The sequence below is a fragment of the Notolepis coatsorum genome, assembly GCF_963971535.1.
Source record: "Notolepis coatsorum genome assembly, chromosome: 17".
NCBI classification, from domain to species: Eukaryota; Metazoa; Chordata; class Actinopteri; order Aulopiformes; family Paralepididae; genus Notolepis; species Notolepis coatsorum.
This window is the reverse complement of record NC_140181.1, coordinates 105,298,705-105,324,970: the sequence shown is the minus strand read 5'-3', so window position 1 is coordinate 105,324,970 and position 26,266 is coordinate 105,298,705. Positions and strand designations below refer to the sequence as shown.

Sequence of the window (26,266 nt, the reverse complement as noted above, 5' to 3'; positions counted from 1 at the left end):
GTGACGCACTCCTATCTTTTAAAGCGTGGCCTAGCTAGAACAGGATGAGCCCAATAGCTGGCAGCCAATGTGTTAACCATGGGAGTATGTAGTGATACAGTATGTCTGGGTACCATTTATATATTTGTTTTCTTTTTTTCGAACCGCATAATTACAACTTATGATATGATATGATACATTTATTTATATTGCGCCCCTCAACCAATAGTTACATCGGCCCGGGGCGCAGCCCGGGGAAAAAAAAAAAAAACAGAAAGACAGGAACAATACGAAAACAGAAAAAAATACATGCAGGCCAACCAAGCGGATAGAGAACGGACGGACAAAATACACCAGTCGTACTACAATACAAAACTAGCTCATGGATTTCTTTATTGGCGAAAAGGTGGGGTTTTGAGCGTGGCCTTAGAAGTCCGTAGAGTACTTGCAGATTTTAAGTTTAGTGGGAGCTTGTTCCAGAGTTTCGGCACTGCGACTGCGAATGCCCGGTTTCCCTTCGTTATCTACCAATTACGATATTGAATTGCCGCATAGAGGCTATATATTTTCTTTGGACTGGTCTCTCTTCTTTGAGACCATTATACCAAGGCATCACAAAGCGAGCAGCACAGCCGTGGGTGGGAACTGGAAGGGTGTTTGCCCTCTGGTGGTTATTATGTAGTATTTGTTTCTAGTGAAAAGGACAATGGTGATGCTGCGCCCTCCTGCCGCCGTAGTTTCAAGGTTCAAGTTTCTTTAATCAATCATGGCGGCTGGCTGGACTGGTGAAACTCGTCTCAGACAGGTGGAATGGCCGTGTGACAACAACATTCCACCATTCTGAAACCACTTCAATCACCATACAAACAAGCAATACAAATTCTAGACAAGAAACCATTCAGGTACCATCACTGTCACATTCTAAAAAAATATAATCTACTCAGTTGGGAAAACCTGATTCTTTATCAAAACGTCTGTCTAGTTTTTAAAATAAAGTGTGGATTGGCTCCTCCTCCTTTGTCTGGTTTCATCAACCTCAAATCTGCCTCAACCAGGAACACTAGAGGTGCGGCAAGGGGGGACTGAACAATCCCTTTAAAAAAAAGAAAAAGTGTATTTGGCCAGGCCGTCTTTTCATATAGAGAGCATCCCACCAATGGAACTCAATACCTCAAACAATTAGAGTGTCCACATCAACATCATATCACTCATTCAAGTGCAGGGTTAAGGAATGGCTCATTGAAAACCAGCATTGTCAATGTCTGGGTCTTTTAATATGTCATGATGTGCTATGTCCTTGTGTCCATGACTGTATTGTGACCTGTATCCCTATCGTATGTTCTATGTGCTTTTGTTGTGTTTTTATTCTAATGTTATTTATCTAGATTTTATTCTGTTTTTATTGCTAACCCTTTTTCACACAGAATTTTAGCCTGTGCCTTCTGGCAGGGGGACTGCCAATGGAAATTAGCCTTTTGGCTAAAATTGGGTGCATTTACATTTGTAAAATGTTTTATTAATGTACGCTGTCCGCCTTGATCAAATAAAGTAAACCTAAACCTAAACGACACACCACATGCAACACCAGTGGCAAACATAAAGGACATAAGTGTAAGCAGTTATTGCTTATGGAGGGCTGTGTTTACCCTGCTGTGATCTGTTCTACAGGAAGGGGGCGCCACCGAGACACAAATACATGTCCCTCTTCATTACCTACACGAGAGACCGTGTGTGCAGGTACAGTATGCAGTTGCAGGTTCATCTGTTTACTTACAGAAAGGTGTGGATTTAATTTTCTTGGTATTTGATCATTTCATGACGTGGTTATTATTATGTGCAGGTGTGGCAGTCAGACCCTGCTCAGCACGGGAGGAGAATTATGTGTCCAGACTGTGAGTTTACTCAAGACACTGACACGCACGCACGCACGCATGCACGCACACACACACACACACACACACACACTAGGGATGCTCGATATTGGCTTTTTTACCGATACCGATATTCCGATATTGTCCAACTCTTAATTTCGATACCGATACCGATACCGATATCAACCGATACCGATATATGCAGGGTTTCCCCCCAAAAAAACTGAATAATTTCAGGTAATTAATAATTTCACTGGATGCATTCAAAAGGCTTTCTAAATGTAAGCATTATCTGTGCAAAATATGATAATTAAAAAAGTAAAAATTAACATTACATATCTCTTGTTGTTGAATTAAACCAACATGCATACTTTTGACAATAAATAAAATAAGAATTGGTTCTTACTTGCTTGCCTGGGTAAATAAAGGTTAAATAAATGTAAAAAAAAAAATTTTTTTTTTTTTTTTATTTGTTTTTTTCGATACCGATATTTTCCGATATCACATTTTACTGCCGATATCGGCCGATAATATCGGTCGGCCGATAATATCGGACATCCCTAACACACACACACACACACACACACACGCACACACACTCTCTCACACACAGTGTATGTGTGCACTAATATTACACCCACATCTCTTGTCAGACACCCACAGGAGAAGGGGACTGTTTGCTGTGGGAGCCCTGGTGCTTGTGGTTACCGTGGCGATACTGGGACTTCTCATTCACCAAGTGACCAAGAGAGGAGTCGCAGGTCGGCATCAGTTACCCTCCCCAGGATATTTTATATACAGTATATATATATATAGTGGTGATGTTTCAAACGCTGTCAATCGATTAACATATTTAATCTGATTAATCGCACGATTGTCCATAGTTAACTCGCGATTAATTGCAAATTAATCGCATATTTTTTTATCTGTTCTAAATCTACCTTAAACGGATATTTTTCTAGTTTTAATACTCTTATCAACATGAGAGTCAAATGGCTTATGCAGCCATTTAACACAAAAGGATGACCCTCATGCATTGCAAATTTGCATCAAATTCAAAACAGAGTGATGCACAAAATAACTTAAAAGAATGCACTTAAATATCGAGATAAAATAAACTCAACTCTCTGTCCATCTCCAGGTTGGCTGTCCACCCAGAGACCCGTGTTGCTGGTGTGCTCGTCGGAGCAGTCCGCCCAGGTGTCGGCTGTGTGCGCTCTGGCCTCCATCCTCCAGGGGGAGCTGTGTGCGGCGGTGAGCATGGCTCTGTGGGCCCAGGGAAGCTCCGGGGGGAAGCAGCAGACCGGGGGAGGCCGGCCCGGTGTCGCCGACCTGGGCCCGCTCCCCTGGCTGTACGGACAGTGGGACGCGGTGAGGGAGGCGGGCGGCCGGGTGCTGATCGCCTGGAGTCCCGAGGCCAAGACGGCCTATGAGAGGTGGAGAGAAGAAGAGAGGACAGAGACCGACAGGAAGGAGAGGAAGAGGGAAGAGGACGGCGGGAAGGAGAGGAAGAGGGAAGAGGACGGCGAGAATGAGGTGGCGGAGGATGACGGGCGTCTCAGAGGGAGGAGAGAAGGACGGGGCCGTGATGAGAGATACGGTGGCGATGACCACCAGAGGGAGCCCACCTCAGTGACGGGCCCGGTGTTCATGGCTGCTCTGGCCTGCCTGCAGGGGGCGCTACTACACGGAGGAGAAGGCAAGGACCACGGTGTCGCCTTGGTCTACTTCCAGGGCCTGGGCTCGAGCCGGGACGTCCCCCAGGAGCTCCGGGGGGTCCCCAGGTACTGCTTGCCCCAGGACTTCGGGGGTCTGATAGAGGAGCTGGGCGGGGGGACGAGCTCGGGGGGGCGGAGGCCCTGCTGGCCCCGCCTCCTCTCCAAGACGCTGTCCCTGTGGTTGGCACTGCGACCGGCCCACAGGCTGAGAGCGTGGCTGCCACAGACGCAGAGGAAGAAGACGCAAGGGCCCGAGTCATGGCAGGAAGTGACATCAGAGAAGACACCGGACAGGGTCAAGTCCCCTCTGTTGGCAAAAGTGACGGCGCAAGGGACTGGACCAGAACGAGCAGCTCTACAGGGGTCACCATGAAGGGAGGGACTGGACCAGAACGAGCAGCTCTACACGGGTCACCATGAAGGGAGGGACTGGACCAGAACGAGCAGCTCTACAGGGGTCACCATGAAGGGACTGGACCAGAACAAGCAGCTCTACAGGGGTCACCATGAAGGGACTGGACCAGAACGAGCAGCTCTACAGGGGTCATCATGAAGGGACTGGACCAGAACGAGCAGCTCTACAGGGGTCACCATGAAGGAAGGGACTGGACCAGAACGAGCAGCTCTACAGGCCGGGTCACCATGAAGGGACTGGACCAGAACGAGCAGCTTTATACGGGTCACCATGAAGGAAGGGACTGGACCAGAACGAGCAGCTCTACAGGCCGGGTCCCCGTGAGAGAAGAGCAGCAGGAGGCTCAGGTTGCAGATGTCTGGCGGGGATATAGACTCTTGTCCTGGGTGTAACACGAGACTGGAGGGGGACAGGCGCGCGCTCTGCGGTCACACGCGGCCACTCGCCCAGTAGAGAGGCCTTTTCATTCACCGTGTTAACCGTCTGCAGTGTGGTAGTGAAAAGGGTTAAACCACCAGCGCTGGTTTTGCCTACAGAGAGAGAATGGGTAAATATTGTGCCCCCTGCGAGTGACGCCTCCAGCACGTGGGCAGCGACGGGAGTCTCTTTGTGTTGTGTTTCCACACGTGAAGCCGTACCGAACGCTGATCTGTGACGGTGGTAATTCATATGAAAGGTTGGCCGTGAATGAAACGCAACGACTAAATAGATGAAATGTGGCCTCAGTGTGTGTGTGTGTGTGGGTTCACAACACAGGTGAACTTTAGGGTAGCGGATGACTTTCTTTGTATTATTTTCTTTATTAAACCAAAGCTTTCTTTGAATATTACAGTATTAGTCTGCAGCAAGTGAGATGAGAAGGCTGTTGAATGCAGGAATCTGCCCGGCTCTGATGTCCTTGGCATTTGACCAACGTGCTTTCTAGTTTTTCTGGGACCTTGAAACCTGTTTTCTGTAGGCCTAAAAGGGGTCTGGTTTATGGCGGTCAGGTGGCGTAGCGGAGATTGCGCTCGTTACCAATGCAGGAGATGCTGGGTTCGAGCCCAGCTCTCGGCGTTGCTACCAGCTTGGCTGGTCGTTCATACTAATACAATTGGCAGTATTAGGGGGTGGGGAAGCTGGTGGGTGGTAATCTGGCGTTGTGGACAGCGACGCCTACAGGTCAGGTCTGGGCGCTTGCTCAGCGGGGGCAGGACTTGGTGGAGATAGCGTGCCCTCCCACGCGTTACACTTCACCAATGAGAGTCCTCGCTGCCAAGTGAAAAGACGTCACTGGCAGTCGCTGCATGTATCGGAGGAAGCGTGCGGTCTGCTTCGGGACGCCCTTGTACCGACTCGTAGGAGAACATGCGTACAACAACCAGGTAGGGGAGGGGGGGAATTGGCACAATGACTAAATTGGGACGGGGAGAAAAACAGAGAAAAATTGGAGAAAGAGAAGGTTCCAAATTTTTTTTAAAAGGGGTCTGGTTTGTAATTGTTGCATTTTCTCATCTGAACTGTTGTAAACCATCAAATCTGCATATGGCTCGCTGATAACAAACTATCATTACACATGGGCAAAACAGAGTCCATTCTCTTCAGTTCAAATAACAAACTCAGAAAGACCGACGGCTTCTCAGTTACAGTGGGTGACAATATTTTCACAAGGAAAGAAGATATTACCTACCTGGGTTCCATCCTAGAGGCAAATCTTTCCTGTGACAAAATGGCATCCAATGTAATAAAAAAAGTCAACCAACGAACTCGATTCTTGTACCGGATCTCCTCACTGGTAAACAAGAATACCCTGAAGGACTCTGGCAGGAGCACTCATTCAAGGGTACTACGACTATGCTTGCACCTCATGGTACCAAAGCACCTCAAAGGCGCTAAAAACAAAATTACAAACATCTCAAAACAAACTGGTCAGACTACTGCTTGAGACTGCAATTCGAAACTGGCCCCTGTAAATGTCCTAACACAACCCCCTCCAATGTACAGTAAATTACCAAGTATGGTCTTGTCAATATTCCAATGTACAGTTTTGTTTGTACAGTGACCCCCACCCACACCTCCTACTCAACCTCCCCCCCCCCCCCCCCCCCCCCCCCCCCCCCCACTCCTACCCAACCCCCCCCCCACCCAACCACCAACGTGCTTTCTAGTTTTTCACCTACAGGGGTCACCATGAAGGGACTGGACCAGCCAATGTACAGTTTCTACGTCACATGTATATACTTTTTTTCTGGACTCTTTTTGTATCACAAACAGTACTGTATTTGCAAATCTGGTATGTCATAAATGTATAGATGTAGCAGTACTGTCTATCTGTATGTCATATATGTTACGATGAATTGAAAATGGGGGACCCTGATGTAAAGACGAAAGTCTTTCTCTGGTCTGCATCCCCTTAACAATTGTATGTATTGAGCTGTACTGTACCCATTCTGCAATCTGTTAATACAGTTTTCAATCAATCAATCTGTTTGTAACCGTAGCTTCTAGTGTCCTATTCTACCACCTGTATGATGTCACTTGTGTTGTCAGATAACCCACCATGACTCACTGCCATTTGAATAAAAATAAGGAAGTTCCAGGCACTCTTCTTATATATAAAAAAGGCTTTAATAAATAGCTTAGTTCATATTAGAACCATTAAAAAAACACCAACATGTTTCGGCCTCTCTATCGGCCTTCTTCAGGGCATACAGACATACAAATGAGTAAACAGAGCTATATACAAGGTGGAGGCTGTGCTGATTGCTCTATTGAGCTCAGGTGTGTGTACCTAGTCAGCCTGAGCTCTAGCTGTCACAATAGTATGTGCCTCTAGAGGTCCTCAAACATCCATAGAGACCAAAACAAGCATAAATCATCATATGTGACCGAGTCCAGGGTTTGTGCCGACATATTTTCATTTTCCAGATTTTTCCAGATTGTGAAAGTACAGAATGTAAGCTTTCAAATGACGTGTCATACTTTGAAATCTGAGAATGTTTTGAATATCATATTCATTTAAATCTTGTAAAACAGTCTGTTGTCTAGAATACTCAAGGGGGGAAAATGCCTCTCAAAGATGTTCACACTTCAGCTAGTTTGGGGGGGGGGGGGTGGGGGGGGGGGGGGGGGGGGGCGTGGACAACTACCCTCACCTGAATGCGTCCATCGTTAACGTTAATGACTCTCTGTGTGAATGCCTTTACCTGGCTCAGTGAATCTGAATCCCAACGCGCAGCTCTATGCAAAAATAAACCCAGCCCCCACCTCTCCTCTGTGGAGAGCACAAACTGTGTTTCAAAACAGCCTTTTTTAAACACAGAATTCGTACAATTAGAGTTATTATATCTGTTCGCTGTTGTACTAAATATGTTCTTCAACTCTCGAACTGTAGTTATATATAAAAAAAATTGTGTCTGTCATTTCACCCTGGCGACTTGTAGGCATCATCACCAGACTGGGTTCAAGTTCAAGTTTCAAGTTTCTTTAATAGTTGTCATACAGAAGTACAGAATACTTTTATACAAAATGCTTCTTACTGTTTCGCTCCAGAGACTGTGTTAGACAAGATAGTATGAAATAAAATAGTATAGCATGTAAAATAGAAGTAAAAATAGAGGTCACAGTGTTCAGTATAGACATATGTACAATGTTCGATGCAGAATAGAAGTAACTGAGTTACTATACAATATATACTATGCAATGTACTAATATACAATACTATATAGTGCAGAGCAGAAATGGGATGAGGTACAATTTAGGTACAATGTACAGTAAGGTGTGCGAGTTGTAGTGCAAATCCTTTACCAATAAATATAAAGTAAAGTGTGTTTAGGTGTTCTAAAGTGTGTAAAGTGGGTGCTGCAGTGAGTTGCCCGTTTAAAGTGAGTGTGTGCGTGTGGATGTGTGTGCATTTGATGGTTGCTGCATAGTGTTTATTGTTCGTTGAGCAGCCTGATGGCCTGGGGATAGAAGCTCCTTCTGAGTCTTTCTGTGCTCGCCTTAAGACTCCGGTATCGCTTGCCTGACCGCAGCAGTTCAAAGAGGCAGTTGTTCGGGTGGCTGGAGTCCTTGATGATTCTCTTAGCCTTCCCCCTGCACCGCTTGTTGTAAATGTTCTGGAGGGTGGGAAGCCCCTCCAGAACACACATATACAATTTTAAACTAGAAAGGCAAAACACCAACACAAATTATTCCCATATTTACATAAAGGATACCATATCTATAGTATCATTAATCCCTGGATATGACATGGCTTTAAGTCTATATATCCAGCGACTCTCTAGTTGGTTTAGTGCTCTCTCCCTATCCCCTCTTCGAGGATTGAGGGAGGCATGGTCGATTCCTAGAGCTGTAAAAGAAATAGAACTGTCGGCATGTTTATCCATAAAATGTTTAACTATAGCATAATCACAGTTTAGAACCTTAGCTGCATATTTATGCTCACTGAGGCGGTCCTGTGAACGCCGTTTGGTGCGGCCAACATAGAAAGCATCACATCGAGAACAACACAATATATAAATAACATGGGTAGTTTTACAGTTTATAAAATGTCTCGTTGTGTATACCTGCTGTGTTCTGGGATGGGTGAAGCCCTTACATTTCACTACAATGTCACACTGTTTACAGTGGCCACACTGAAACGTTCCATTAGGGACTTTAGGTAGCCATGTGGTTCTTTCCTCAGCTGGTAAGTGGCTGTGTACTAGTCTGTCCCCTAGAGTAGGAGCTCTCCTAAAGGAACAAAGGGGGCTCTGGAAATACTTCTTTCAGCGTTTCATCACATGATGTCCCAGTTCCGTATAGCGGGAGCCTCTGTACTGTATCTAGTGCAGAAATACACCTGGTCATTCTTAGGGCTAGTGGTGGGCTTCCTGGTTAACAGTGATTGGCGTTCTAGGGTGCTGGCCTTGGAGAGAGCTGCATCTAGGATCTTAGGGGAGTAGTTACGCTCCCTAAAGCGGGTATACATCTCTCTGCTCTGAGTTTCAAAATCCCTGTCATTGTCACATATTCTACAGAGCCTTTGGAATTGTCCAAACCGTATGTTCTCCATCAGATGATCTGGATGGAAGCTATTAGCATGGAGTGTGGTGTTTTTGTGTGTGTCTTTGCGATAGATAGTAGTGTGTAAATAGCCCCTAGTATCTTTACTGATTGTAAGATCTAGGAAGTTGATTTTATTTCTATCGTATTCCAAAGACAGTTCCACATGACTCACTGCTGTTGCATAATTTAAGCCTAGTGTAAAATCCCAGAAGGATTTCACTTTGTTTATCTTTTGCATATTGGTATGCTCAGACATGTTGCACCTCCTCATACAAGGATATGATAATCTGCCTCATAATCAGTAAGTGGTGTCGGTTTCTATATCGGGGTTTAATCCCCATCTCAAGGTCTATGCATAGAACCTTAAAGGAACACTCCAACATTTTGGGAAATTAGCTTATTTGCCATCTACCCTGGAGTTAGACAAGAAGATAGTGATACCCTTTTCTTCTCTGTGCATGCAGTAGGAGTAGGAAGACACGCACCGTTAGCCTAGCTTAGCGTCAGTCACTGGAAGTAGGTTCCTCCATTAGCCTAGTTCCAAACGTCTTCCTACTCCTACTGCATGCACAGAGAAGAAAAAGGTATGTATCTTCTTGTCTAACTCCAGGGTAGATGGCAAATAAGCAAATTTCCCAAAATTTTGGAGTTTTCCTTTAAGGTTCAGGGGCCCGTTTCAAGATCAAATACATGGAGCCCTTATCTTACATTAACACCCCCATTATCTTACATTAACACCCCCCCCTCTCCAGATACATGGGGCCCTTATCTTACATTAACACCCCCATTATCTTACATTAACACCCCCCCTCTCCAGATACATGGGGCCCTTATCTTACATTAACACCCCCATTATCTTACATTAACACCCCCCCTCTCCAGATACATGGGGCCCTTATCTTACATTAACACCCCCCTTATCTTACATTAACACCCCCCCCCTCTCCAGATACATGGGGCCCTTATCTTACATTAACACCCCCCTTATCTTACATTAACACCCCCCCTCTGCAGTACAGTTACAGGTGAATGTAAAGCCTGGGACATAAACTGAAACATGCCTCTCTGATGCACAAATTCACTCTCTCTGACTTAAATGTGTAACGGCTCTCAGGAATTTCTCTCTCTCTCTCTCAAAAACAATGCAACAGTGACGTGTCATATAATACCGAATGAAACGGAAGATTCTGAGGTTTTTGAAGATATGATGCCTTATATTCGACATCACCCAAAATCACAATAGGATTAGGAAGCCAATGAAGTATCTGAGTATCTGATTCCGTGTATGACCCCTCGCTTGTGTGACTGCCCCGCTCCACATATGCCCCCGGGACTGTGCGAGTATCTCCGTTTTGTTCATGACCTACCTCTGCCTGAACTACCCCAACATTCTTATAATAAAATACCCGTCTTTTGGGTTATACCAAGACCTGTCTGCATTGTCTCTGTGTCTGCATATTGGGTTCAACAACACGCTCAGCCGTGAGATATATAACGCTTTAGGCAAATTTTGCACATAAGGCGGGAAGCTACTGTAGGTAGCCATTCTCTGTCCATCCACCATATCTCATTGACCTACTGCTCTTCACCCAGAACTCTTTCCATACTCTGTCCTCTCAGTATAGACACCCAGTACCTTCCAAGGCCTGTACCTCTGTCCTATCAGTCCCGACACCCAGTACCTTCCAAGGCCCGTACCTCTGTCCTCTCAGCACAGACACCCAATACCTCCCAAGGCCCGTACCGCCTTTGGGTGCAGCCCATTCCAATGCTTTGCTGCCACTGATTGGGATGAGCTGCGAAAATCACTCAAATGGCCCAACCTTGTGTCCAGCCCTTTTTATGATCAAAATGACGTGTATTTTAAACTATGTTCCTCTCTGTCTCTGTGTGTCTGCCCTGCTACTGTTTGGTTCCTCTCTGTCTCTGTGTGTCTGCCCTGCTACTGTTTGGTTCCTCTCTGTCTCTGTGTGTCTGCCCTGCTACTGTTTGGTTCCTCTCTGTCTCTGTGTGTCTGCCCTGCTACTGTTTGGTTCCTCTCTGTCTCTGTGTGTCTGCCCTGCTACTGTTTGGTTCCTCTCTGTCTCTGTGTGTCTGTCCTGCTACTGTTTGGTTCCTCTCTGTCTCTGTGTGTCTGCCCTGCTACTGTTTGGTTCCTCTCTGTCTCTGTGTGTCTGCCCTGCTACTGTTTGGTTCCTCTCTGTCTCTGTGTGTCTGCCCTGCTACTGTTTGGTTCCTCTCTGTCTCTGTGTGTCTGCCCTGCTACTGTTTGGTTCCTCTCTGTCTCTGTGTGTCTGCCCTGCTACTGTTTGGTTCCTCTCTGTCTCTGTGTGTCTGCCCTGCTACTGTTTGGTTCCTCTCTGTCTCTGTGTGTCTGCCCTGCTACTGTTTGGTTCCTCTCTGTCTCTGTGTGTCTGCCCTGCTACTGTTTGGTTCCTCTCTGTCTCTGTGTGTCTGCCCTGCTACTCTTTGGTTCCTCTCTGTCTCTGTGTGTCTGCCCTGCTACTGTTTGGTTCCTCTCTGTCTCTGTGTGTCTGCCCTGCTACTGTTTGGTTCCTCTCTGTCTCTGTGTGTCTGTCCTGCTACTGTTTGTTCTGCTGTTATCTATCCCCCCGCACTGCTGATGTTATGTATAATAATAATATATTTGATTTGTAGGGCGCTTTATAGCTGCGGAGCAAATCTCAAAGCGCTACATTGTAAAAGAACAAAAGCTAGCAAGAGAGTAAAAAAAGAGAATGTAAAATAAGCAAGACTAAAACTAGTAAGGAGTCAAAAGAACACTAGAACTAGTAAAAGAGTAGAAAAAAACATAAAATAAGAAGGGCTAAACATCAACAGGGATGAATGAGCATGTCAGGAGAATGAGGCTGGCAGGCCACTGCCAGAGACACCATGAGCTGCCAGCCAGCAAACTTGTGCTGTGGGAGCCAACACACGGGCATCGATCACGAGGACGTCCCACATTAACCTACGTGGACGTATCTACTCAGGAGAGATGCGGGAGCAGAAAGTACCAGCGAGCGAGCCAGATGCATGGAGGATCGGGATGACCTAGATGGATAGATAGTGTTCACTATACCCCCTAGTGATTTGCTGTAAGGAGGCTGATGGGTAGGTAGGTACTGTATACTATGTGATGTACCCTAGTGCATTTATATAGTGTGCAATTATATTTAACTTGCCTAATGTTATTTTTACTTACTTTTTTACTACTTATTTGTACTTATGTTATACACATACCGCAGACAGTTTATTGTATATAAGATTATAAATACCTGCTTTTTTCTATTCTGTTAATTGTTGCTTTTTATTCCTTTATGCTGTGGAGCAAACGGAGAGTGAGAATCCCTTTGTACTTGTTGCATATGATCTGAATCTGAATCTAGTGGTATTTTGACTGTGACCTCAGCATACTATATGCATATTGCAATGGTAGGTGGGTTAGCTATACTCTGAATACCCAGGAAAAGAGGTGCCATATATTCCATATAATTATGTGAAAGATTCTAACAAACCCTCTCACAACTACAAAACGTGATCAATATATCAGTGTCCACATTCAAATAATTTGTCAAATACACTGATGGGAGTGGAGGCAGCGCACACACACACCACACACACACACCACACACATATAGACACACACACATACAGACACGCACACACACACACACATACAGACACGCACACACAGACACATACAGACACACACACAGACACACACCACACATATAGACACGCACACACACACATACAGACACACACACACCACACACATAGACACGCACACCACACAGACACGCACACACACACAGACACACACACACATACAGACACACATACACATACAGACACGCACACACACACACCACACATTTTCCTGCTCCCTTCTGTTACTTCATTAACCTGTTTCAGTAGCGCGACCAATGGTGTTAAATGTGTAAATCAAGCGTGTGAATCAGACATTATCAACTGAACGTGTGGACAGCAGCTATTTTTTAAATGTCACTTTCTGTCACATACCAAGGAATCCATCACCATTTGAGTACAGCCTCTTCACAGTCACTGAAGTGTAGCATATTAAAATATTGTTTTAAATATACCTTTTCTGCATGCTCTGTGTTGGCAGTAGCCTGGTAAATGGCTGCATTTATATAGCGCTTTTATCCAAAGCGCTTTACAATTTGTTCCTCACATTTTACCCACTCACTCACACACTCACACACCGACGGCGGAGGCGACCGTGCAAGGTGCCGACCTGCTGCATCAGGAGCAATTAGGGGTTAAGTGTCTTGCTCAAGGACACTTCGACACACTGCCCGGGAGGAGCGGGAATCGAACAAGGAACCTCTGGATTACCAGACGACTGCTCTACCTCCCGAGCCACTGTCGCCTATACTTTGCTTTGGGGAAAATATTGCTCTTATCGAATAAGCAGATAGACCTTTGAGAGATAGTCTTTGAATCTGGCTCATCTGGCTTTTTTTTTTTTTTTTTCTTTAGATTGTGTCATAGATTAGATGAGATTAGATTCACTTTATTGTCATTACACAGTACAAGGCAGTGTAACGAGATTGTGTACGTCCAACCAGGATGTGACAAACAGTCAGTTGCAATATAAGACACATATAAATAAAACTGTACAGTAAAGTGCAATGGTTAGCACAATGTGCAATGGTGAGAATAAAAAATAATCATTAAAATAACGTCTACATAAACTATGGCTATTGTAAAGTGTCACAGCCAACTAAGTGACACTGGGAATGACATCCTGTTCTCTCTGTCCCTTGTATGATTTAATAGGTTTATTGTATATATCTGTTTTAAATCTAGGCATATGTTACTGTAGGTGTCTAGATGTGATATGTATTCATATATATATATATACATATATATGTGTATACGTATATATATGCATATACGCTTTGAACAAGTATCTAGGCATGGGCTGGTAATGCCCAGTCAGAAAGGAGTGGAGAAGAGAGGGGCCACTATAGCCGTATAAACTATTTTTCACATGTAATAATTATGGAAACATATATACTGTTGGTATAAAGGTATATATATATAATGCTATATTAATTATATGTTTTATAATTCTCTGCTTAAAAAGAATAATATGCTTGGCGATGATACCTACAGAAGGTATCATAACCCTTGCCTGTCCTGCCTTTCTCTTACTGTTAGAGTAAGTCAGAAATGAAAGGGGCCCCTTAAGAATGTGACCTTGAGAGACAGCTCCGAGCGAGACGAGCACAGAGATGAGAGCAGAAGAGAGAACTGGCCTTAAACTACAAAATACATATATGATGTGTGATCAATCAGTGTTTAAAGTATATGAGTACTGTATTGTACATGTATATGTATGTATATCTGTATATATCTGTATATGTATGTGTTAGGCTATGTACTGTATATTACGGCAGTCTGCCTCGTCTTCTTCTCTTACTGTCAGAACGAGAGAGGCCCATGTACGTGCAGAGTTAACCCTTGCAGTGAGGAAGCAGAGCAGACAGGCATACATGTTTAAATGACGTAATGGGGTTTTTCCCAGAAGAAAGTAATCTGTTACTTCTCCAACAAAGAGGCATTCATGTTCTGAGGTAAATGGGGTTTTCCCAGTAGAGGTAATGACAAAAATGGGAGGAGAGCCAGTCCCCACGAGCCGTGCATTGACTGGCTGGTGAAATGACATCACGGTGACAGCGCTGTATTTGGACCAATAAGCAGAAGAGATCTGGGGGCTTTATAAGGGCCAACTGGCGAGAGAAGCGGAGAGATTTTTTACACTGAGCTGGAGAGATAGGAAGAGGCACAAGCCGTGCCAGATCAGACTTTTTAGAGAAATGGAGATCCTGCTGCCAGACACGGGGCACGAACCATGCAGAGATGAGATGTTCTGTTTTCTGCTTATTTTAAACTGAATGGAGATCCTGCTGCCAGACACGGGGCACAAGCCGTGCAGAGATGAGATGTTTTGTTCTGTGCATATTTTAACTGAAATGGACACTTTTCCACTTCAGTATCTTCTTGTAACTAGCTTTTTCTAATTAAAATTACCTCTTTATACATATGATTTGTATCCTTTCTTCGGACCAGACGACCGGGTAAGCATGAAATGTGTTTAGCCTTGTAACTTCACCCCATGCATTTTTGATTAATAATGTAAAATAGAATAAGTGGCTTCACCCCATGCATTTTTGATTAATAATGTAAAATAGAATAAGTGGCTTTACCCCTGCATTAAGGACTAAAGGAGGGTTCGGCAAGCCTGGTTTTATCACGTAATGCCATACAGTGATAATACGTGTAGAGTAAAAGGAGACATATGATTATGCATTAAGGCAAACTAGAAGTATGGCTTTAATACGTGTAGAGTAAAAGGAGACCTATGATTATGCATTAAGGACTAAAGGTGCATTCTGATAAACCTGGTTTTATCACGTAATGCCATACAGTGGTAATACGGCCAACCTAGTAGATTAAAGCAAAATAAATAAAAGTAAACTCTACGGCCAACCGAATAGATTAAAAAAGAATAAAGTAAATACACCCCGCAACTCCAATCCATCAACTGTATGACTGGAGGGGACGGGGGGGTGTCTGTGTGTGAGCCGAGGTCGGCTGAGTTTAAGCCCTGAAGTTTATAGACACAATTGAGTCCTAGACGTCCCAAACTTCGCAGGACGCTGCTTGAAGCTGGGATTCGGACCAATGAGTTATGGGATAATCAATCTGACCTCGGTTTACGACCGGTACTCAACATGGCGTCCCTGGCGATGGGCATTTATACTAACCAAAATAGGTGCTAAACGGCCGAAGAAGACAGGACTACTGTCAAAAGCCTCTGGAGTAAAATTAAATTACAGATTTGGCAAAAATTAAAGTAGAAAGCTCTACCTTGGTGATTAAAGCAACGTTTACTCACAACTAAAGGGTAACATAATGTTTATAGAGCTCTGGGGGGAGTTACAAGTGCAGCATAATTTCGTGCTTTACCCACAGGAAGCGAACTGGCCCTACCCAAGACGAGTGGGCCGCACTAACCCCAGAACAGCAAGCAGAGAAAAGCGAGGGCTTCCTAGCCCAGAGACACTCTGTAAGGAGCGGAGTGTGGATGTGAAGCGAGCCAAAACGGCCGTTCACAGAAAGGCGAGGGCTCCCTAGCCCAAAGACACCGTTTGTAAGGAGGGGGAGCTGGATGTGAAGCGAAGCCAAAACGGCCGTTCACAGAAAGGCGAGGGCTCCCTAGCCCAAAGACACTGTTTGTAAGGGGAGACTGGATGTGAAGCGAAGCCAAAACGGCCGTTCACAGAAAGGCGAGGGCTCCCTAGCCCAAAGACACTGTTTGTAAGGGGAGACTGGATGTGAAGCGAAGCCAAAACGGCCGTTCACAGAAAGGCGAGGGCTCCCTAGCCCAAAGACACTGTTTGTAAGGGGAGACTGGATGTGAAGCGAAGCCAAAACGGCCGTTCACAGAAAGGCGAGGGCTCCCTAGCCTAAAGACACCGTTTGTAAGGAGGGGGAGCTGGATGTGAAGCGAAGCCAAAACGGCCGTTCACAGAAAGGCGAGGGCTCCCTAGCCCAAAGACACTGTTTGTAAGGGGAGACTGGATGTGAAGCGAAGCCAAAACGGCCGTTCACAGAAAGGCGAGGGCTCCCTAGCCTAAAGACACCGTTTGTAAGGAGGGGGAGCTGGATGTGAAGCGAAGCCAAAACGGCCGTTCACAGAAAGGCGAGGGCTCCCTAGCCCAAAGACACTGTTTGTAAGGGGAGACTGGATGTGAAGCGAAGCCAAAACGGCCGTTCACAGAAAGGCGAGGGCTCCCTAGCCCAAAGACACTGTTTGTAAGGGGAGACTGGATGTGAAGCGAAGCCAAAACGGCCGTTCACAGAAAGGCGAGGGCTCCCTAGCCCAAAGACACTGTTTGTAAGGGGAGACTGGATGTGAAGCGAAGCCAAAACGGCCGTTCACAGAAAGGCGAGGGCTCCCTAGCCCAAAGACACTGTTTGTAAGGGGAGACTGGATGTGAAGCGAAGCCAAAACGGCCGTTCACAGAAAGGCGAGGGCTCCCTAGCCCAAAGACACTGTTTGTAAGGGGAGACTGGATGTGAAGCGAAGCCAAAACGGCCGTTCACAGAAAGGCGAGGGCTCCCTAGCCCAAAGACACTGTTTGTAAGGAGGGGAGACTGGATGTGAAGCGAAGTCAAAACGACCGTTCACAGAAAGGCGATGGCTCCCCTAGCCCAAAGATACTGTTTGTGAGGAGGGGAGACTACGTGACACGCAGCCAAGACGACCGTTCACTGAATGTTCCCTGGATGGCTACCTAGCCCGAGGCTACGTGACGCTAGCTAAAACGGCGTGTTCACTGGAACATGGGCTGACAAGCCAGGAGTGAACTGAATGCTAACTGGATGACAACCTCCAGCTCCAGGAGACGCTGAGGCAGCGGGAGCGGGAGCTCACGGCCCTGAAGGGGGCGCTGAAGGACGAGGTGGCCACGCACGACCGGGAGATCCGAGACCCTCAGGGAGCAGTACAGCACCGACATGGAGAGGCTGAGGAGCAGCATGGAGCAGGTGTCCCAGTCTCAGGCAGGTATCGAGGCAGAGCGGCAGCGTGTGAACGCCTCGGTGCGCTCCCTGCAGCAGCAGCTAGAGGACTGCAGGGACGAGAGTGCCCACTGGATGGAGCAGTTCCACACCACCAGAGACGAACTGCGAAGCACCAAACAGGAGCTGCTGCAGTCTCGTCTGGAGAAGGAGGAGTTTGAGGAGGAGCTGAAGGAGCTGCAGGAGCGAGATCACTCCCTGCAGTGCATAAGCCCAGGACCACGTGGTCACGAGGAAGTGAGGCAAGCGAGAGCAACCTATATATCTCCCCGTGGTGAACACTCAGGGGTGAGAGTGACATCTACAAGGTCTCACAGACAATCACCAAACATAACAGTCACTAACCACCCAGTCTGGACCGATAACTCTGATACACCATGGTCAATCCTCACCTTCACTGGACCGTCATTGACGAACTATGGTAGATGGGAAACAAGCATGGTAACGGCAGGAGGCTCTTACTACCGAAACCTGAGGAAACAGGTAATGGAAAAAAGGACCAAAAAGCCCCTGAAACCAGGCAAGGCAGTAATCACAGAGTGTGATTATGAGGTGTTTCACGCGGAGAAAATTGTTCATGTGACACTAAGTCAAGACCAATACAAGGAGATAGAGTCCTCACACATAAACTGGGACAGACTGGTGTCCCGTATAAAGGAACTACTGCAGAAAAGGGAAATCTATGCTGGCCACGGTACTAAGGACATGCCCTACCGACTAGCCATAAACCTGATGTGGGGCAGGTCTCGAGGATATGGCCAAAGAGGCATATGGTTGGGGAAAGCCGTAATCAGCGCGATCTCAAGCCTAAGGAGTGCAGGGCACACGGAGATCCGTCTCATGATGGAACCTAGGGACCATGAGTCAATAACCCTGGCCGTGGATAGAGCCGGGGAGGGTGAGGAAGACGAGGACGATGAGCCTGCATTGGTACCTCTCACTCCCCCTCCGAACCCTAAGGGATCGGGACCCGTACCCAGGAAAGAAAGGTCCAACTCCCAGAACTCCTCCCGAGCAGCGGAGAGAGGGAGATCATCCACACCCAGGAGACCGACAGTACCGTTCGAACCTGAAAAGGCGGAACCTGCGCGATCTCAGGCCAGGAGTATCCATAGACTTCTAGGCCGTCCCCCGGACTCAGGGGACGACCCAGCAAGTAGCGAACAGGAGTATACTGATCTAAATCAGGACTCAGGAATGGAGGGAGACCGGGATAGGTCAAGCTCCAGAGCATCCTCCAAGACTTCATCTCGATCAAGATCTAGGGAGAGAGTTCGGTACCCGAGGGGCGAACCTCCTAGACCTCGAAACAAGAGAGCGAAACCGGTCAAACTGAGACCCATAGGCAAGGGGCCTACTCTGAAAGGCACCACCTTTCAGTCACCCTCGGGCTTGACCTGGAGCTCAGGATTGGAGGACGTCTCCGAAGAGAGTGAAGGAGACTTGGAAGGAAAGGAAACAGGGGATATTATGCCAGCATATCCCGTGAGATGGGGAACGGCTCAGGCCTTAGCCCGGTCACCCGTGGCAGAAAAAGTGTTGTCTCACCCTGGGGTAACAGAACCATACAAGCATGCACACTTACATGCAGGCTATGACATACTACGTGAACAGGTGTACAAGCTAGACAGGGCCATGGCTGAAATAGCCAGGAGAGAAAGAAACTGGTTGAACGAGGCCCCGTCCATAAGCCCAATCCGAGCCCTGAGACACAGCACAGAGGAACACCGACCGGAAGTGAGCCCTCACTCCATACTAGCCCAATCTCCCGGAGACATTTACCGACCGAGAGGAAAGAGTTCACATACAGGCAGGAGTCTGCGTGACAGCACCCAATATGGAGAAAGCAACAAAGCACAAGAATTGTTAAGCAAAACCCAAGTGCTCAAAAAACTGGCCCCAGAAATGCTTCGAGGGGAGACCCAGGCTGCTTATATCCATAAGTGTGCTCAGATTTTCCATGGGTCACCTCTCTATGATGACCCGGAGGCCGCTCGCATTTTGAGACACCTCAAAGGACTGGAGGTCCCCGAAGGGGCTTCAATGGCCCAAATGATGGAAATGGAAGTAAGAATCCCCGGTCAAGATCCAGGGGAAAATATGGTGGAGAAACTAATCCCACAGGTGCGAGACGGGAGCTTGTCTCTCACTGTTGCAGCAGAATCAGTCATACGTGGAACGCCTAGGCGAAGATCAGGCTTACTGCTTGAAAAGCTATTCATCGGTGTACCAGGTGGTAACCGTCTTGCAGCCAAATGCGCAGCATGGTCCCGAGACCAGTTACGGACGGAATGCATGCTGTATGACCAAGTCAAAATGCTTTCTCAACACAAATACTGTAAAGATGTCCGTCTTTTCTCTAAACCAGAGTAGAGAGGACGAAATAATTTGTAATCTATTTCATGCAAAGGGGATTTCCTGACAGCTACCATCTGGTAGGTTAGCACCTGTACCAACCATATCAGCTGCGTGAGATGTACACTCACCAGCGCCTATGGATAAAAATTGAGACTCTGCAAACTCTCATCAAGCTTAGCACCTTGACGCGGGGGGACAGAGCGAGCATCAGGGTCTCTATATCCGACGGGCCTATCAGATTTGTGGGGACTCGGAAGCTTCAGCATACAGGACGCTGTGGTGCTTGGGCGGCCGAGTCACTGGTTTATAGGTCTGTCAAAACGGATTGGAGGTTCTGGGGCTTAGAACATTCGTGAGTTGGGCTTTATGCTAATTGAATAGGTATCAAAAGCCGAAAGAATATGAACTGAAATAACTGCGGTCAGGGGCCTCTGGAGTAAAATTTATTACAGATTTGAGTTAAAACCTTACTCAAGTGTGATCTTATCAGCAAGCAATCCTCTCCAACCAAGACTCCTCCTAAGTGCTCGAGATCTGGAACAATGAGTGACGTAGAGGTCTGCAAAGCGCAGCAGACAGCCTAAGAGGTAAAAAATCTATCAGGAACAAGAGAGGGTTCATAAGAAACCACTTGAAGTGGCGTTTACTCGCGACTAATAGGGCTAGGGAGCCCTAAAGTCACTTGAACTTGAAGTAACTAAATGCTTACTTAAAGTCAGAACTTAAGTAGAAAAAACTCTACTTTGTGAATAGCAGGCTGAAATAGCCATTGCGAATAGCAGGCTGAAATAGCCATTGCGAATAGCAGGCTGAAATAGCCATTGCGAATAGCAGGCTGAAATAGCCATTGCGAATAGCAGGCTGAAATAGCCATTGCGAATAGCAGGCTGAAATAGCCATTGCGAATAGCAGGCTGAAATAGCCATTGCGAGCAGGCTGAAATAGCCATTGCGAATAGGAGCGAATAGCAGGCTAACTAGCCATTGCTAACAGGACGAGGCTACTCACATGATCAGACAGGTATATGATAACCTTGGACATGCCGGAAGTAGGAGGATGTTGGTATACCTGAGAGCTAACAACATTCTCATACATAAAGCCAAACAAAGAGCGATAACAGTCCGAAAGGCCTGTGAACAATGTGCGCTGGTAAAGGTGCGCTGGTAAAGGGACAAAACCTGAACCAGTGCCGCATTCTTAGACAAGGGGGGGGGGTCCCCCGGAGTCAGCGGACGACGCAGCGAATGGCAAGAAGGAATATACTGACTCAGGTCAGAAATCGGAAATGGAGGAAGACCGGGATAGGTCAAGCTCCAGAGCATCCTCAAGGTCCTCATCTAGACCTCCCAGACCTCCCAGACCTCCCAGACCTCCCAGACCTCCTAGACCTCCCAGACCGGACAGAGAGACATCGGCCTGGACCCGGGTTACAGGGCGACGAGAGCCCTGAATGGACCTGAAAGAGAGAAAAGAAATGAGTCCTCTGTGGACTGTATCTGTGATGTCCTGCGAGGCCTACGGACAGGGTCACAAGACCAGGCCAACCACACTTCAATAGAGGACTGCTGCTACAATTCTCGGGGACCCGTGGGGGTCGCCCGAGAAGTGACAAATCAACCTGCCCCAAACTATGGGAGAGATCCAAGAGGTCAGAGGGGGTGACCCCAAGATGACCAAGGTGACCCCAAGATGACCAAGATGACCAAGATGACCAAGATGACCAAGATGACGAAGACGACAACAACCTGGGTGCATCGGCCGGGAACAACAGATGCAAGTCTTCCCGCCGGATACCAAGCAACAACGTGACCCCTATCCTGTCGAGCCGTCCAGCCAGGGAACAACAGATGCAAGTCTTCCCGCCGGCTACCAGGGTAACAAGGTACCAAGATGGCAGAGGGGGTGTGGAGAGTCACAGCCACGTGACCCCACAATCGCCATCTCGTCCCCCAGTACAGACGCTATTAAGACAATGGAAAATTACCGACCAGGATGACAGAGGGGGTGTAAAGTGTCACAGCCAACTAAGTGACACTGGGAATGACATCCTGTTCTCTCTGTCCCTTGTATGATTTAATAGGTTTATTGTATATATCTGTTTTAAATCTAGGCATATGTTACTGTAGGTGTCTAGATGTGATATGTATTCATATATATATATATACATATATATGTGTATACGTATATATATGCATATACGCTTTGAACAAGTATCTAGGCATGGGCTGGTAATGCCCAGTCAGAAAGGAGTGGAGAAGAGAGGGGCCACTATAGCCGTATAAACTATTTTTCACATGTAATAATTATGGAAACATATATACTGTTGGTATAAAGGTATATATATATAATGCTATATTAATTATATGTTTTATAATTCTCTGCTTAAAAAGAATAATATGCTTGGCGATGATACCTACAGAAGGTATCATAACCCTTGCCTGTCCTGCCTTTCTCTTACTGTTAGAGTAAGTCAGAAATGAAAGGGGCCCCTTAAGAATGTGACCTTGAGAGACAGCTCCGAGCGAGACGAGCACAGAGATGAGAGCAGAAGAGAGAACTGGCCTTAAACTACAAAATACATATATGATGTGTGATCAATCAGTGTTTAAAGTATATGAGTACTGTATTGTACATGTATATGTATGTATATCTGTATATATCTGTATATGTATGTGTTAGGCTATGTACTGTATATTACGGCAGTCTGCCTCGTCTTCTTCTCTTACTGTCAGAACGAGAGAGGCCCATGTACGTGCAGAGTTAACCCTTGCAGTGAGGAAGCAGAGCAGACAGGCATACATGTTTAAATGACGTAATGGGGTTTTTCCCAGAAGAAAGTAATCTGTTACTTCTCCAACAAAGAGGCATTCATGTTCTGAGGTAAATGGGGTTTTCCCAGTAGAGGTAATGACAAAAATGGGAGGAGAGCCAGTCCCCACGAGCCGTGCATTGACTGGCTGGTGAAATGACATCACGGTGACAGCGCTGTATTTGGACCAATAAGCAGAAGAGATCTGGGGGCTTTATAAGGGCCAACTGGCGAGAGAAGCGGAGAGATTTTTTACACTGAGCTGGAGAGATAGGAAGAGGCACAAGCCGTGCCAGATCAGACTTTTTAGAGAAATGGAGATCCTGCTGCCAGACACGGGGCACGAACCATGCAGAGATGAGATGTTCTGTTTTCTGCTTATTTTAAACTGAATGGAGATCCTGCTGCCAGACACGGGGCACAAGCCGTGCAGAGATGAGATGTTTTGTTCTGTGCATATTTTAACTGAAATGGACACTTTTCCACTTCAGTATCTTCTTGTAACTAGCTTTTTCTAATTAAAATTACCTCTTTATACATATGATTTGTATCCTTTCTTCGGACCAGACGACCGGGTAAGCATGAAATGTGTTTAGCCTTGTAACTTCACCCCATGCATTTTTGATTAATAATGTAAAATAGAATAAGTGGCTTCACCCCATGCATTTTTGATTAATAATGTAAAATAGAATAAGTGGCTTTACCCCTGCATTAAGGACTAAAGGAGGGTTCGGCAAGCCTGGTTTTATCACGTAATGCCATACAGTGATAATACGTGTAGAGTAAAAGGAGACATATGATTATGCATTAAGGCAAACTAGAAGTATGGCTTTAATACGTGTAGAGTAAAAGGAGACCTATGATTATGCATTAAGGACTAAAGGTGCATTCTGATAAACCTGGTTTTATCACGTAATGCCATACAGTGGTAATACGGCCAACCTAGTAGATTAAAGCAAAATAAATAAAAGTAAACTCTACGGCCAACCGAATAGATTAAAAAAGAATAAAGTAAATACACCCCGCAACTCCAATCCATCAACTGTATGACTGGAGGGGACGGGGGGGTGTCTGTGTGTGAGCCGAGGTCGGCTGAGTTTAAGCCCTGAAGTTTATAGACACAATTGAGTCCTAGACGTCCCAAACTTCGCAGGACGCTGCTTGAAGCTGGGATTCGGACCAATGAGTTATGGGATAATCAATCTGACCTCGGTTTACGACCGGTACTCAACAGCTATATACACAGGTATACAGTGAGGTGCAGTCTGACAGCTGAGGGGAAGAAACTATTCGTGGAACATATCGGCTCCATCAGCAGAGTGACAGGTGTTGAATGCTCAGATGCTGACAGATGAACTCGTTGGACGGGATTGATCAGAGTTCATATCTTTCCTGGTAGATGCCACCACCTAACGCATCATTTCACAACACAGGTTGTAAAGGAGGAACGTTTAATCAAAGACATGTATTTTGCGAGGCTAGTGTTCAGATCCAAAACATGCAATGAATAATTACCGAAAATAGGCTATATAGTTAAGAACTCAAACTCCTGATCACTTTTGCGATTGGCTGGCTGGAGCAGACCGAGACAAAAACACCATGTGATCAAGATACGTTTATCAGAGCATGATTCTGATCAATGATTTATGATCCGGACCGTTTCTGATCAAAAGCTCCCAAGCAAAGACAAGGACCGTAACCACCAAAACACTCATCAGCACTGTCTATACCAGGGGTTCCCAAACTTTTCAGGCCAGGGCCCAGAAAATAAGGCGTCAGAGAGCCGTGGCCCAATGCACATCGTCTGGCTTTTTTTTTTTTTTTTTTTTTGCCAGGCGACCGATTTTTTAAGCCAAATATCACTTCAATCCTATTAAGTTAGTTCAAGTTAGTTATTCATTTATATGTGCTATTTATGAGAGGGCTAACTTGTTGCAAAATAATAATGATAATAATAATAGCCTCATTAAAATACTATTGTTGCTTCGGTTGTTTTCAGCGTTTTATGTGCATAATCTGTTATTTAGTTTGAAATGTTCGTTGAAATAAGTAGATTTTTTCGTTTTTGTTTATTTATTAAGTTAATATAAAATCATATAGTCACATTTTAGAATACAATAGAATAGAATTTTAGAATACAACTAGAAACACTGTCCTGGCCTGCTTCTAAGTTCAGTGGCTGACAAAAAAAATTATAAAAAAGAAAAAAAAAAAAAAAGAAAAAAAAAAATATATATATATATATATTTTTTTTTTAATCATCTCGCGGCCCACCCGTGGCTTCTCGCGGCCCACCTTTGGGTCGCGACCCCGACTTTGGGAACCACTGGTCTATACCACAGCTTTGCTGGGCCATGAATACAGCAGTTTGCACAGGTGCCCACAACATTATTGGGATTTTAAAACAATAAAGGCATAACAATGCATGTAAAAATACTTAACAGATGTTAACTTTATTTCAATTACAAGCAATAGACAACATAATATTAACCATATATTATATGGTTAATATTTGCCATTTACCTCTGCTTGATGACATTTATCAATAAAAGTGCAATAAAAGTAAATTTATTGTAATAAAATCTGATGTCTGTAAAACATTTCAAAACAATCCATTATAATCAAGATATCTATGAATGATATAAATCATGTTTATCTTGAAAAACATAAATTAAACAAAGTGGAGGCAGAAACAGTTTGCTTCATTTGTACATATTTACTACAATGTCCACTCTTTCTGGGACCCAAACACTATGTAAAAACAGTGTGCACTCAATGAAAATATGTTCTTCACATAAGATGAGTCAAGGCCAATGAGTCTCGGGTTTAAAAATATATATATAATTAATTGTATAATTTCTCTTTTAGTTAACTGTGAAAACGGGTCCTGAACACCACACAATGGTTAATGATCGATCTATGATTATTCATAACAAAAGATAGTTTCCTGTCTAGCAGGTATGCCGTGACGTAGCCAAAACACAACTCATGGGCAAAACAGAGTCCATTCTCTTCGGTTCAAATAACAAACTCAGCAAGACCGACGGCTTCTCAGTTACAGTGGGTGACAATATTGTCACAAGGAAAGATGATATTACCTACCTGGGTTCCATCCTAGAGGCTAATCTCTCCTGTGACAAAATGGCATCCAATGTAATAAAAAAAAGTCAACCAACGAACTCGATTCTTGTACCGGATCTCCTCACTGGTAAACAGGAATACCCTGAAGACTCTGGCAGGAGCACTCATTCAAGGGTACTACGACTATGCTTGCACCTCATGGTACCAAAGCACCTCAAAGGCACTAAAAACAAAATTACAAACATCTCAAAACAAACTGGTCAGACTACTGCTTGACCTTACTCCTAGAACCCACCTCACCCCTGCCCACTTTGACAACCTAGGATGGCTTAGAGTAGACGACAGAGTACAGCAACTTGCAATGGGCCTGGTCTACAAGATATACACG

At 45.5% G+C, this 26,266-nt stretch overlaps 1 protein-coding gene across 2 annotated transcripts in view; it reads left to right on the top strand.

Annotated features, from left to right (window-relative positions):
* Positions 1-6,035, top strand: part of LOC311243738 (interleukin-17 receptor E) — a 35,448-nt gene extending 29,413 nt beyond the window's left edge. For both annotated transcript variants that reach the window (XM_084333077.1, XM_084333078.1), the window contains 4 exons: positions 1,648-1,716; positions 1,820-1,871; positions 2,504-2,611; positions 2,992-6,035. In XM_084333077.1, the coding sequence (XP_084189203.1) occupies positions 1,648-1,716; positions 1,820-1,871; positions 2,504-2,611; positions 2,992-3,941 (1,179 nt within the window). In that variant the 3' untranslated portion in view covers positions 3,942-6,035. The remainder of the gene's footprint in view (positions 1-1,647; positions 1,717-1,819; positions 1,872-2,503; positions 2,612-2,991) is intronic.
* Positions 6,036-26,266: the final 20,231 nt, after the last annotated feature.